The sequence below is a fragment of the Chelonoidis abingdonii genome, chromosome 24 (genome assembly GCF_003597395.2).
Source record: "Chelonoidis abingdonii isolate Lonesome George chromosome 24, CheloAbing_2.0, whole genome shotgun sequence".
NCBI classification, from domain to species: Eukaryota; Metazoa; Chordata; order Testudines; family Testudinidae; genus Chelonoidis; species Chelonoidis abingdonii.
Genome location: NC_133792.1, coordinates 23,882,696 through 23,897,795, shown reverse-complemented (window position 1 = coordinate 23,897,795; position 15,100 = coordinate 23,882,696). Strand labels below are relative to the sequence as shown.

At 49.4% G+C, this 15,100-nt stretch overlaps 1 protein-coding gene across 1 annotated transcript in view; it reads left to right on the top strand.

Annotated features, from left to right (window-relative positions):
* Positions 1-15,100, top strand: part of NR5A1 (nuclear receptor subfamily 5 group A member 1) — a 50,892-nt gene that overhangs the window by 30,961 nt on the left and 4,831 nt on the right. Inside the window, exons 4-5 of the mRNA XM_032767578.1 lie at positions 2,889-3,008; positions 6,225-6,372. Coding sequence (XP_032623469.1) covers positions 2,889-3,008; positions 6,225-6,372 — 268 coding nt within the window. The remainder of the gene's footprint in view (positions 1-2,888; positions 3,009-6,224; positions 6,373-15,100) is intronic.

Sequence of the window (15,100 nt, the reverse complement as noted above, 5' to 3'; positions counted from 1 at the left end):
GCAATGGGTGGGCTGGATGGCTGCGAAAAGTTCAATAGTCACTGCTTGAAAGTGGAGCTCTTTTGACAAGCTACATAAGTCACATACGTTTCTGTTCCCTGATTGGGTGAGCAAAAGGCAGAGGTGAATTCTGGCGATTATGCATTCTAAATTCGCTTGGTGAGTATCTTGCCATGGCTCCACAATCACTGCCAGTCCTGCCAGTGCTCACTGTGCACAGAGAGTGAAATTCACCCCTGTGCTGACGGCTGACACAGCCTTGCTCCCCCTGAGCATTCAGAGAGGTTCTTGAGGGATTTAGGGGGCATACAGGCCCAGAAGAACGAACGCAAAGCAGAAACACTAGATGGACCAGGGGTCTAATCCAGTCTGTTTGTATGTGGCTGTGTAGTGATAACAGACATGTCTATAGTGACGTGCCACAGGGCATGCTGGGATAGATTGAGAGAGCCCCCGCTGAAAATGACACACCAGGGGCTTTGCTATCTGCAACAAACTCCAGAGCTTGGGGGGTGTTTCTGCCTTTCTCCAACACTGTCAGACTCCATGCAGAGACACAAAAGGATTTTCAATTAATTGGGCACCGATTGTGTTCCATGGAAACACTGTTCAGGAGAGGCAGGAGTACCACGAAGCCATGAGGACCAAGCTGGCTATATGCTGCTTCTCTCCACGTACATACTCAGAAAACAAGGTACAAATCTTGCACATGACCTGTTTTAACCCACCAAAATGGGGTGACGCTGGTCAAATGTTCTGTTTGATAATTGCTTAACAGAAATTATTCCCAGCAAAAATTTGACCTGCCCTCACAGAGCACTTCAGCTTATCAAGTGTCCAACTAATCCAACTGTGCATAATGTAATGAGAGCACTGAACAGCGTGTCCTGCGGGCAGAAGGCCTCTTGCCATGCTCTGCTCCATGAGGTGGAGTTGAGTTAGATTCAAGTGTGCAACTAGCTGATGTATTTCTTTAAAGTGAGGCCGTGCCAAACTAACTCCTTAGCTAAGATGTTAATTGTCAGCGTGGTGCCTACGGATCACTGTCTCTCTTTCAGTGACAAGACCACTCTTGTTTCCCCAACTCTGCTGTACTGAACACTTGCCCTTTACTCTTTGCTGTTTGCACTCTGAGGCAGCTTCTAATTCCTTGGTCCTTTGAGGAAGAAGTAATTCAGCTGCCTGAACCAGAACCACCCACCTTGAAATGGCCCGAAGCCCTGACCGCTGGACCAGCCTGCCTTTCTGTGCTGGTGACATACTGTCTGACTTCTGATAACTAGCTTTCGCGTCTCCTTCCAATTGCTTTGCATACCCTTCTTCCAGCTGGTAAACATAAAATGCTGTGTGGTCCACCATAGATTCATAGATTGTAGGGCTGAAACGGACCTCGAGAGGTCATTGAGTCCAGTCCCCTGCCCTCATGGCAGGACCAAATACTCTCTAGACCATCCCTGATAGACATTTCTCTAACCTACTCTTAAATATCTCCAGAGATGGAGATTCCACAACCTCCCTAGGCAACTTATTCCAGAGTTTAACCACCCTGACGGGAACTTTTTGCTAATGTCCAACCTAAATCTCCCATGCTGCAGTTTCAGCCCATTGCTTCTTGTTCTATCCTTAGAGGCTAAGATGAACAAGTTTTCTCCCTCCTCCTTATGACACCCTTTTAGATACCTGAAAACTGCTATCATGTCCCCTCTCAGTCTTCTCTTTTCCAAACTAAACAAACCTAATTCTTTCAGCCTTCCTTCATAGGTCATGTTCTCTAGACCTTTAATCATTCTTGTTGCTCTTCTCTGGACCCTCTCCAATTTCTCCACATCTTTCTTGAAATGCGCTGCCCAGAACTGGACACAATACTCCATCTGAGGCCTGACCAGTGCAGAGTAGAACGGAAGAATGACTTCTCGTGTCTTGCTCACAACACACCTGTTAATGCATCCCAGAATCATGTTTGCTTTTTCTGCAACAGCATCACACTGTTGACACCAGTTTGTTTTCCATCTTGGCACTCCAGAACAGCCCACAAACACACATGCAGACCCATATCAATCCAGGGCACTGGCTGTAGGATGTGGACCATGACCCAACATAGCTGGAAAACTCAAAGTCATATATAAATATATGTGTGTAGTGATGGATGAGTCAGCATAGATGGAGATAAGATGTGCATTTGTATCTATAGGTGTACATACACGTATGCACCTTGGCTCCAGCTATGCTGTTTCACCCAGTGCTACTGCACTGGAGGGTGGAGGTAGGGGAATTCTCTGTTAATAGCATTGTGCATTTTGTATACCGTCCAATCGATACAGTATTTAAGGGAAATTGACCAACTGCTCTGCTTTGCTGGGGATCACTGCATGTGAGGAAAGCCCTACTGGGAGCTGCCTTTGCTGCTGAACTGCCTTATTCTGCTCCAACGTGCGCTCCTTGTGCATCATTGCGGGAGCATGGTGAGATGTGGGAAGCTCACTGAGGCCCTCACCAAATCTGACATTGATTCATACGTGGGCTTTTGCAGCTGACAATGTGAATTCAACCTGTCACCGATTGCAGGAGCCAGGAGAGCGTTTGATCACACTATTGTCACAATGCATTAATGAGCCATGGACCGGCATTGACAGGAAGGGCTTGAGGAATGAGCAAAGTGTGGGGGATATGTCAGAAAGCAGAGGGAACTCAGCTGCTGGCTTCTCCTCAGAGACACTGGATGGGGGTTGAGCGGGGGGAGTTCATTCATTTCAAAAGCATCCAAGACCTCATCCATTGACAACTTTGCATCTAAGTCCAACCTTGCTTCTGCACTGTGTGTTGCCAGGTCCCTAACCTGTGAGCAGATCTGAGAGGTTTTAATGGCTTTGTTTGCAACTGTGTTTCAGGTGGGTGATCAGATGAAACTGCTGCAGAACTGCTGGAGCGAGTTGCTGGTGTTTGACCATATCTACAGGCAGGTGCAGCATGGGAAGGAGCACAGCATGCTGCTTGTGACAGGCCAGGAGGTAATGTTCTCTCCTTTGATGGGAAAAGCTTTGCAATGTTTCAGCAGACTGTACCTTTCCACTGCAATTCCTGCATTGCTAAGTGGTGCGACAGCATAGCTAATAGTGAGCCTGCATTATTGCTGCAGATGGATTGACGGACACAAAGAGAGAAACATCAGAGGGGAGCATGCCTCGTGCCTCTGTCGATGCTTTGGGACACTAACCAGAGCCGGGTGATGTGGGGACCAGTTCTCTCCCGATTTGTAACTCTGCTGCTGCCCCTGTTCGCGTCAGGATTTGCAAATCTGCCATATTTTTGCAAAGGAAAATCTTCCCCCTCTCACCATTAATTCCCAAATGGGATTGATGAAAAGTCACTTTTCTTTGCCATTTTTGTTTTCACCCAATTGAGATCAGAAATTCCACTGCTTCCTCTCTGGGTCAGAACCAGTGTTTTGAATCCAAAAGGGAAGCACGAGAAAGGCACAATGTGCCTGCTGGTTAATCTGTTGCTATTAAATGTGTTTCATTGCCATAGTTGTGGGTCTGGTAGCATCTCTCTAGGATCAGAGACAGCAAGATGTAAAGAGAAACAGTAACAGAGCCCTGCATTGTTCTTAGGTGTGTTATGGTAGGACCTAGATGCGCCACCCCAGATCTGGGCCCCACTGCACTGGGGATGGCACAAACACATAGTCAGAGTCAGTCCCTGCCCCAAAGATCTCACAGTCTAAACTGAGGACAGAGATAGCATTTTTATCCTCATTTTACAGAGAGGCTGAGGGCTTGCCCAGGGTCATGCAGGGTGGAGCTGGGAATTGATCCCAGCTCTCCTGATCCCCTTTCCTATAAGGCCAGCCTTCCTGAACGGGTGTGGAAATAAAAAAACAAAACTCTGTCCTTGCAGGAGGAGAGTCATTCGTTCTCTTCTTCCCCGTGAGGATGCCGGTTTCCCAAACATCCCCCTTGCCCAGTCCAGTGTCCTTCCCTCTCTCCATCTCCCTCTTCGGGCACCGTCATGTAAATTACAATTCCCCAGCCCCCAAACCCTCCACTAGCACAGGAGAAGATTTCCCCGGAACCTGCGTCTGATGTGTCTAGTGGCAAAGCCCCCTCTGTGGCCGGGCTGGCTGCTGCAGAAAGAATGTCTCTGGGAGCTTAGAGGGCCTGAGCCAGTCTTCATTAACTGGCTGGGATCATTTTCTTTGCAGCTGGTTGCTTTTTAAACTTCCTGGTCTTGATCACGTGGACTGGGCTGTGAAGGCGAATTCCCGTCATACACCAGGGATCAATATTCACTACTCCAGTGGTTACTGCCACACCCAGGTGCCCTGAAAAGTACCCTGAGTTTAGAGGCAGCTAGGGAGGTCACTTTTGGGTGAGCCTTGGGCCAATTCAGGGGCTGCTGGGCAACATTTAAAATGGGGGAGCCATCAACACCCTCTTTAAATGCCCCCCCAGCAATCTAACTCTCCTGGCCCATCAGCCCATGCAGCCACCTCCTCCAAATTTTAGTGAGTGGCATTGTGAAATGGTGCACTGGGTCACACTCAGGTTTGGCCTGGCCAAAAAGTAGTTGGGCTGTGCCCCCCTGGCTCTTCAGCCTGTGGGCCAACTGGTTTTGTATGGCAGCCACTGGAAACTCAGCAGCTTTGCAGGGCTGTAGCATGAAGTCAGGCCAGCCTGGGCAGTTTTGGTTGCTTAGCTTTAGCTTAGCGGTGGGGCTTGTTTGAACTTCAGACTCCAGGATGGGAACCCATGGGAACCAAAATCCATCTCCATAGTTTCAGACAATCTCAGCATTCCCAGCTACGTGGAGCCCAAACCGGGAAGAAAAAATGGGTGACTTTTGTCTTACTTCTTTCCCTCTGGCGAAGGTCCTCCCGTCCCGCCTCCTGCGTGAACTAAGGCTGACCCAAGCAGATGCCTGGTGTTTTGTTTTTGCTGGGTTCCGGAATTGTTTTTGCACAAGGGGAGAAATAATGATCTGTAGATAGACCCAAGCCATCCCCAGAGCACAGGCGGCCGGCATGTACTGCCTTCCAGCCAGGGGAGAATTCTTGGGTTTGGAGCAAAATGTTTCTCATAAGAAAAATCAACAGTCATGTCTGTATTTACAGAAACTGGGTGTGAGAACAGACCAGCTCTGTTTGAATAGTAGATTTTGCAGGGAACATGGGAACAAAGTCTCCCCAGAATTGCAGCCTGATCTTCCAGCTATTCCCAGGACAGCATTGCTGTTGTGCTGTGAGGGCTTCCTCTTTAAATACAAATTAAAACAAATAATAGCACAGAAGATTGCTATTTTCTTTTGTTTGTCTCCAAGTTACCCCTGTTTATTCTCTAAAGAGAGATTCACCCTGGCCTGAGGACCTATGCAGCACTGTTTGGGATGCTGTGGGGTTTAAGTAATCTCTTGGGTTTATACCGGCTACCCAGGGATGAATTTCACCCTGACTCCACAGTTCTGCTGCCTCTGTCCTGCAATGTTTTAGCCACAGGCCAGAACTGGCTGCTGCTCCCTGCCCTCCTGGGAATCAGCGGCATCCATCGCCTGTGCCAGGGGAGCTGGAACAATGTGTGTAATGGGGGTGCTGAGGGCCATTGACCCAAACTGTAAACCCTGGATATGATGAAAACCGCTTCAAACCAGGGGGTGTGGCTAGTTCCAGTACCTACGGCCTGTGCATGCAGCCAAGCTGCCCTGTAGCTATGGCTGGGCTAGCTGAAAACCCTGCCAAGGAGTAGTTTGTTCCCTTCCCTGCACTGCCATTTCCTTTTGCTAACCCAGCCAGAGAGAGGGAATAATTCTAAATCCCATCCAGCCAGTCTTACGGCCATGGGGGACACTGTGAGGTCACTGTCCTGCCAGTGTCACTTAGGGTGCAGTATTCACCCTCAGGGTGCAGAGGGCTAGTACAAGACCTGGGCACTACTGAAGTCCTGCCTTGTGCCCCGGCCTTATGTTGTGGGGTGAATCTCACCGGAGGAGTCTTTTCAAATCCACCTCCAGACCCACTGCGGTGTTAGTTATTTGCCATCCCTAGGGCAAGGAGCAGGAGGGGGGTTTAAAATGAGCAGCTCATGCCGTCTCCAAAGGCAGGGCATAGGTAAGAGACACTGTGGGGTCTAGACCCCGCTCAGTGCCTCGCAGAGGGGTACTAACCGCTCCTCAGGCCCTTGCAGTGTGTGATGCTCCCGGCCGCTGAGCCCGCCTTCCTTCTTTGCTTTCAGGTGGAGATGGTGACAATCACAGCTCAAGCAGGGTCCAACCTGAATAACCTGGTCCTGAGGGCACAAGAACTGGTCCTACACTTGCATTCGCTCCAGGTGGATCGACAAGAGTTTGTGTGTTTAAAGTTCTTGATACTCTTCAGTCTCGGTAAGTGCTCCAGAAGGGGCTGAGTTCTGCGGGGTGTCGGGGGGAGATGCTGGAATGCAAAGCGCTCTCACGCACAAAGCCAGCAAAGGGACAGGCGGAGCGGCTGCTCTCTCATGTCGCCCTGGTTGGTGGGAGCGTGGAGAGTGGTTATTAGTGACTGTTGTTATTTACTCATGGTACAGTCGCACCGAGAGACCCCAGCCACGACCGAGGCTGCATTGGGCCAGGCACTCTGTGAAGAGATAGTAACAGACATCCTCTGCCCCAAAGAGACAAGGAAGAGGGGGAGAAAGGGAGTATGGTTCTCCCCATTTCACAGAGGGAGCGAGGCACAGTGAGACTGCGTGACTAGTATCATGTAGCTTGTATCCGGACAGAATGAGACTTGTTTTTAAGCTGACTGCACCTCCTCATGGTGCGTCCCGTGGAAGCCTTTCCTCCTCTGGGTAACCCCTCCAGAGATAAGAGGTTTACACCACAGCCGCATTGGTGCCTCCTTGTTGAAAATCCTCCCCGAACACCGCTCTGCTGTCTGACGGACAGCGATCTCTCACTGTGGGGAGAAGGGGACCAGGCTGCAAAGCACCAGGTGCTAAGTAACAGTTCTCTGCAGTGTGAAGGGGTGGTAGAAATTCAGTGGAGCTACAGAGAGATGCACACAGGAGCAAAGCAGTCAGTGGGATATGGGATCCAATCTTCCCCTGGCAGAGGACCCCAGCTTGGTGAAACACATCCTCCAGAGTATGTCTGAACAGCACTGGGAGCACGTGTCTCAGTGCAGGTAGACAGACATGGGCTAGCTCCCCTTCTCAAAAATCATAGCACAGCGGCACGGGCACTGGCTGATTACAAGCCCATCGATCCCCTGGGTGCATACCTGGGTGGCCAGCCCAAGCCACTGTCCGTGCCACCTCGACCACGAGTGTTCGGCATGCTAGTTCGTGCAGTGCGCCTGTCACCCTGCACTGGGAAGTGCCCTCCCAACTGCTGTGGAGATGATGTAGTGGGCTAGAGGGTCCCTACGCTGCTCCTGGGTAGAGGAGTGCTCAGGCACTGTGCCCCAGGAGAAACACGCAGACAGGGCCTGCTGCTCCTGTCAGAGTGGCATAGCTAGAGATTGGAGCCTGGTTTCTAGAGACAGGAACCCCCTCCGCTCCTACTTATGTGTGTCCTGGGATTCAGAGCTGCTTTGGGGTGAGCTGTTCTGAGCAATCCCTGGCTCCTGCTCGCTTCTGTGTGTTCAGTGCAAGGTGCTGTTCAGAAACGTTTAAGTCCTGCTGGCTGCCTGAGACCAGCTCTCCCCTTTGTCACCATCACAAGGGCTAAGATCTGCCAGGGTCTTTGCTGGGAGTTCCTGGAACAGCAGGTGCTATAGCCTTCTGGACAGAGGCAGTTGGCCTGCGTGGCCTGCCAGAGCCAGGGCTGTGCTGCCGGTATAAAGTGTCACTCAGGGTGTTACCCGACCAGCACTGTAGCAGGGCCTGAGGCACTCAGAGGTGAATAAGTGTGAGGCAGCCGGAGGTGATGGGGATTGGGCACTGAAGACATGGAATGAATACATGAGCAAATGGGTGAAGCGGAGTTTGCCACAAGGGACTGATGATGCCATGCTGGAAGTCAAGAGAAGACCCTTTATTTGAGGTAATCCTTAATGGCAGCCAGAGGTTTGCAGTGGATGGGCTTTCCCTGCAGTGCTGTATGCCATGAGGGCTTCTGCTCATGGCTCTAGCTCTCTCTGTGCAAAGAGCCATGGCTCTCCCGATGGCATGGGCCCCGGACGGGAGGCATAGGACCAAAGGTTCCCTAGGGCAGTGCTTCTCCATGCTCAATATTGCAGGTGGCTCTGCAGCTGGTGGGTTTCTGGGGTGGTAAAGACCAGAGGGAGCAGCACAGCTGATAGGTCTCGGAGTGTCCCCCTGCCCCGAAGGTTTGCTAGATGTCTAAGAACCTGCTGGGCGCAGCCTGGTTGTGGGCATGTCCCCCCTGCGTTCTCTGAGTCGCTGAGCCCAATTCAAAGCCTCTCTGATGGGGTGGAAGCTAAAGGGAAGCTCTCACCAGACCTGGTCAGAGCCGTACACAAAAATTGCTGTAACCTGCCATTATCTGTAAGTCTGTGGGAGGGGAGAGGTGATTACAGTGTAGAGTCTAAAGGGAGCGCCAGAGACAAACATGCTGAAAATAAACCTGCTGAGCTGGCAACAGCCAAAGCCCTAAAAGTTAATTAGGCAAAAACCTTTGTAAAATAGCTCATAATTTTATCAAGAACAAGGAGGAACACAAATCAAACGGTGACTCCTCACCTTTGCCCTTAGAGTCTCTCTCGGGGGATGCAGCACCTCTGCCTGAGGCCCCAGGGCTATTTGCAGCATCGTGAGTTCCCAGAGGCTCATCCCACTTTGGTTTTTCCCAGGGGCTAGTGCTGTAGCAGGGCATCACTCCCTGGGGGAGGAGTGGCCACGCACAGCCTGGGCTGAAGTGCAGCTGGTTAGATAGCTGCAGCAGCAAGAAATTCCACAGGCTCGGAATTTGCTCACACAAATTCAGGGGGCTGTAGTGTGAGCATATTAGGGATCCGGGACAGTCTCTGGCCAGTGCTCTGTGCCCCTCTCAGCACCTGGCATCCCTCCTCTCAGCACCTGGTGCCCCTCTCAGCACCTGGCATCCCTCCTCATTATGTTGGGTATTTAGACACTACCACAACACAAATAGACACCACAGCCAGGGCTCAGGGCTCTGTCATGCAAGGGACTGTATATGGGCATGTAATACAAAGATGGCCCTTGCAGTATAAAAGAAAAGACAGCAGGTGGATGTAGCGTAGAGTGAAGGCAAGCACCCGGTGACAATCCACTCGGTATGTGCTGTATGACAAGCAGCAGTCCCCATGCACCAGCTGCTGAACTATTGCAGGCAGTGCAGCAGAGGTGAACTCTAAGGGAGAGAATTGAGTGAGGACAGTGAGAGGCGGATTTGCAGACTGAAGTTATTCACAGCTCTCCCTCCCGGTCGGGGACCTCATCCTGCAAACACTTAGGCACGAGAGTAACTTTATTCATGGATGCGAGCCCATAGATTTCCATAGGGCTATTCACAGGAGTGAAGAATATTCACAAGCAGAAATGTTTGCAAGATTGGGTTCATGTACAGCAAAACTGCTGAGTGAATTACACTGGGCCATGCCACAGCTACAGTTAGTTATTTTTAATGTGGCATCTGGTACAAATACATTCCATGAGGTGAGCCCTCCAGAGAGTGCTGGCATGAAAAGGGGGTGCATTAGACAATATGATTTCAATAGTGCCTGTCGAGATTCAGAGTCCCATCATGGGAGGTGCTGTACAGACATGTAACAGAAAGCTTAGCAGTCTAGATGACCAGATATATACTGACATCCCTCCACCTCCCTGGGCTTGCAGCTCAACACAGAATTTTTTAAAGCAAGAATATTTTTATTTTCATGAGATCATTTCCCAGAACGTCCTTTTCTCCCCCTGAGCCCCAGAAAACAGTGGTCCTGGCGAGAGGCAAGTGGTGGGTGAGATCCCACCTTGGTCAGCATGCAGGGGCCAGTGCAGGCTTGTTTCCAATCCAGCATAAAATGGGGCCTGTTTTGGGCAGTGAAGAACTGGCTGATAGGGCCTTTACAAAACATCCGTGTTGACAGAGCCTCGCGCAGGGACTGGCCCTATCTAACTGCATTTGCGTCAGAGGAATGCAGGGCAGGGAAGCGCAGATTTCTCATGATAGAGCCACCGTCTCGGAGTCTGTGGTCAAAGTAACTCAGGCTGATTCACATATTTCCGTCTCACCTAGACACAATATCCGCAGCAGGCACTGACGGGGAGAGCTGGCCCTCCTGCCTGGCCTGACACGTTTCTGGGGGCCTTACCACAGCCTTTGCCAGCCCCTTTTGCTTGTACATTGGCCTCCCCTCCCCTCTCGAAAGCCTCACCCCTTGCTGCAGTTACTATAGCAACACACAGCTACAGGAATGGAGCGTGCTGCAGGTGCAGGTGTCTAATGCTCACCTTGTATCGTCCCGTTGCCACCAGGCTGAGCGCCCGCCTGGGCTGCCTCGTCCCCCTGGCACGCGCGCGGCAGGGGCCAGCGGCGTTTCTCTCTCATTCGCCTTTCTGAAGTGGAGTTGGGGGGTGGGTGGGCGGCTCTAGGGACTGACAGCCTCTATTTAGCCACTGAACAGGTACAGCCTGGGCATCCGCTGGGCAAGCGTTTGCCCCATGCGCCCACCCTGGCCTGGAGGCCCTGCCTGGGTGAAGTGCCATGGGCACTGCTAAGCTTCCGCGTGGCTCTGTCAGAGCCAGTGTCATCCCCGTGGGTTTGAGTTATCTCATCAGCACCTTTCCCGCCTCCGTGGCCTTCCCCCCACGCCATCCATTCCTCAGCTCCGAGTAACACCTTCCATTCTCCCCCGGCCTGCGGGAAGGCTGATACGTATCCTTACCCCTGTGTTATGGATGGAGGAAGTGATTTGCTCAGGCTCACAGCTGGCTGCAGAGCTCGCAGAGCTCACCTCAGCCCAGTCCATCATGTTCCCTCTCGCCCTAGAAACACGGGTCTTGTTGTTGTTCATTGTACAGCCTCCAAAGGTGTTCCAGGGCTGAGGGGGTGAGGGTGGGGGGAAGGTAGTCAGTCTGAGGCACCTTCAAAGGATCCTGTTTTTCAGAGGGCAAGTGCTCAGCACTTCCTGAGACTCAGGCCCATTTAAGGTGCCCCAGATTGTCAGCTCAAGATTGCTCACTTTGGCAAACTGAGCCAGTCTCTCCTGCCACTTCCCTGTGAGGCGTCATGGGTGGGAGGGGAGAATAACAAGCTGTGTGGTGTAGTAAAGTTGTGTGCCTTATATTACAAAGGCAATGGGCTCAAATGCAGTGAGGTTATTGCTCTTAGAAATGGGTCTCACCTTTGATTCCCTCATTGCCAAATGGATCCCTAACTTCTCGGCACTTTATGAGCTTTAATGAGCACAAATATTCTCCATTGAATGAAAATATTTACATGCTTGTTGCTCCAGGAACAAATCAAGAGGTAGATACAGTCCAAGGGGTATATTCAGTGCTCATTTAATGCATAGAAGCAGCCTTGCCAACTCTCCTGTTTTTATCACAAGTCTCACAATAGCTGGGATTTTCTTAAAACTCCAGCTCAGGGAGTCAAGTGATTGACTATGTGAGCATCAGAGTTGTGAGCCCTCAGAGTTGTGGAGAGGAGCTTGAAATCATGACCTGCGTGCACCTAAAAAGCTCTAAAGCTAGAAAGTAAATAAGAAGAACCCCACATTTTTTTTTTTTACATAATCATGATTTTGAAGCTAATCTCCTGACTTTGGGGGGCCCAGTCATGATTTTTGCGCACTTAGGATTGGCAATATTGGAACGTCTCATGGCAGAAGATGTGCTGTACACTTTTAATTATCATGACACCGTTGCATGCTGCGTTGGTCTATTGTGGAGTTAGACTCCCACTGCCAGTGCTTTTTCCTAATTGTCTCTCAGGCCCTTTTGGAAATCACAGCCAGAGCCATGTTTTGCTGTTGACCAAGAGTACGTGGTTATGCTCCTGGCACATTCAGGGCTTTATACCATAAGAATTTCTCCAGCTGTGAATTTAACACTAGAAAATTTCCATGGCTGCAAAGTATCCAGTGTGCAGCTTTATGGCATACAATGACTGAGGTCTGATCCAGTTAGGGACTCTACCTGTGCTTATTTAAAAGATCTATTCACTTTTCCCATCACCTAATTCTGCTCTGAGAGAGAAGTGATAAGAGTATGATCCACAGTATTTCACAAGGCCACGTTTCATCTGCATTCAGAGACCATAGGCTTAATTTTGCCTGTGCAATGCCACAGGTGGGGAGCTGGCATGGATATAGCTGAAGGCAAAATTTGCTCTAATAGCTCTGGCAGAAGAAAACCAACTTTAGAGCTCAGTGAGCAGAGTAAACGGTTACATTAGCATGATATAAGTAGGGGTAATTTGTACCCCTCCTAAATTTGGGCCTGGTACGTGGAGGTTTATGAACCCTAATAGCAATTAGGTATTAGATAGGATTATTTTTTAACAGATGTGCTCTAGGATATATCTTGATTAACTGGGCTGCTCAGAAGGCCACCCCTATTCAAACCTGTCTGATTTATACTGATTTCTGTATCTCTCATCTCTGTGTGACTGGGCTCTGCTTGGAAATGCTGGTGATCAGACACATATTCAGTCCCTGATCCTGCAGTGGGCTCCAGGAATGAGGTGGTTTCCCTGCCTTCAGAGTGGCTGTGTGTGATCAAGGCTTAGCCCAAAGTTGATGAGAAGGAGCCGCTCCCGGCACCCAAGAGCACGTCTATAACCTTCTAAGTCAGTTGTTTCCTTTTGAAAAAGCTGTTTTAAAGTACAGGAAAATTAAATATGGTAATCTGCTGTTTAAACAGTGATAAGGCTGTGACACAAACAGAGCCCAGATTGGAAAAGAAAAGGGCTGGTGGCTTGAGATGGCAGAGCCGATCTAAGGAGGGATGGGAGTTTAGGGGAGACCCTAGCCCCTTTCCCCTTCCTCAGTGGGAGCAGATGTAGTGGGGGAGTATCCCGGGGTCCTGCTGTCCACACTGGCTGTGCCCATAATAGAAATCCTATAGTAGCATCCTCACACATTGTAGGAAGGTAGCCGTCCCTAGCAGGGCTGGAGGCCGTTACTAGAGAATGCTGCAGTGTTTTATTAGGGTGGGGCGCTTTGCCAGCCCAATCCAGTGTCAACAAACCAATCCATGTCAGGATCCTTAGAGGAAACGTTCCCAGACTGATGCCACTGCTCCTCGTTTGGGACATAGGAGGCACTGGAACAGCAGCCTCAGCTTGCCTTATTCCTTTCCTGCATGGGCATTTCTATTGAGCTCCCATTGCCCGTCCTGTGGCTGAAATGTCAGTCTTTGCTCTGAGGGTGATAAGCCCCAGCTTCAGGGTGGCTGCAGTTTAAAATCCTGTCTCCGATGCATGCTTAGAGCAAACAGTAAAGATGCTCTCTCAGAAGTGATGGGAACATACCTGTATTGCTGCGCATTGTGCGAAGTATATTACATGCTGCTGCTTCTTTCTTTCTCTGTGGCTTTCTAGGAAGGAAGTGCAACAACACGCTGTATTTTCCTATGTCTCCTTTTGCCCCAAATCCAACTTTTTCTTTCCATAATGCAAAGTTCATTTGGAGCAATAAGAACATAAAAATGGCCAGACTGAGTCAGCCCAATGGTCCATCCAGCCCAGTAGCCTGTCTCTGACAGTAGCCATTGCCAGGTGCCCCAGAGGGAATGAACAAAACAGGGCAATTATTAAGTGACCCATCCCTTGTTGTCCAGTCTTAGCTTCTGGTAGTTAGAGGTCTAGGGACACCAGAGCCTGGGGATGGGTTCCTGACCATCTTGGCTAATCACCATCTATGGATCTATCCTCCAGGAACTTATCTAATTTTTTTTTAATCTATAGTTTTGCCCTTCACAACATCCCTGGCAACAAGTTCCACAGGTTCACTGTGCATTGGGTGAAGAAGTGTTTCCTTTTGTCTTTTGTAAACCTGCTGCCTATTCGTGTCATTGGGTGACCCCTAGTTCTTGTGTTATGGGAAGGGGTAAACAACACCTCCCTAGTCACGTTCTCCACACCACTCATGAGTTTATAGCCTTCTATCATATCCCCCTTAGCCATCTCTTTTCTGAAGAGAACAATCCCACTCTTTTTAATCTCTTCTCATACGGACGCTGTTCCATACCCTTAATAATTTTTGTTGCCCTGCTCTGCACCTTTTCCAATTCTAATATATCTCTTTTGAGATGGGATGATCAGAACTGCCCTCAGTATTCAAGGTGTGGGTGTACCATGGATTTATACAGTGGCATTATGATATTTTCTTGTTTATTATCTGTCTCTTTCCTAATGATTCCCAACATTCTGTTCACTTATTTGACTGCCGCTGCACATTCAGTGGATGTTTTCAGAGAACTGTGCACAATGACTCCAAGATCTCTTTCTTGAGTGGTAACAGCTAATTTAGACCCCATCATTTTGTGTGTATAATTTGCCCTTCGCAGGCTCAGCTGTAGAGAACAGGATTGCATATTACGTGTAGGATGTAATTGCCTTTAACAAGAGAATTTCCACATTTACCACTCTGTCACAGCACAATCAAAGCCAACGCCACAGACACAAGAGGCTGCCATTTGAGTTCTAAATAGATTTCTCTCCTGAGCAGGTAAAGAGGTTTAATTAAAATTAGGGCTTCTCAAAATAGCAATATTTATGAGGACAGCACAGGTTAGCTTTGTTCTACAGAAGGGCTTAATAGAGCCTTAATGGATTGACCTATCATTCGATTTCATGACTTATATTCATGAAGCAGCTCCTCTTGGGGAGGGGAGTAAGAGAGGCTTTTATAACCCACATTCCCTTAAGCATTTGCAATTTGTCAGCAGCTTCTCCCAAACAAAAGGAGCTGTGAATAGGAAGAACACTTGAGGGCATAGAAATAATCCCAGGCATATCTGTATGTGTGATGGGCTGCTTTGTTACAGGACAGAGTCTTTGCAACTGCTGCAGTGTCTCTAAATGAAGTGAGTCAATGTTATTTGGACAACATTCTTTATTCATTGCAGGAATGAAAAGATTATTCAAATATTCAATTAACCAGTGAATAGGGTCTTTCTGAGAACCAGGTGAGTTCATCAAGTAG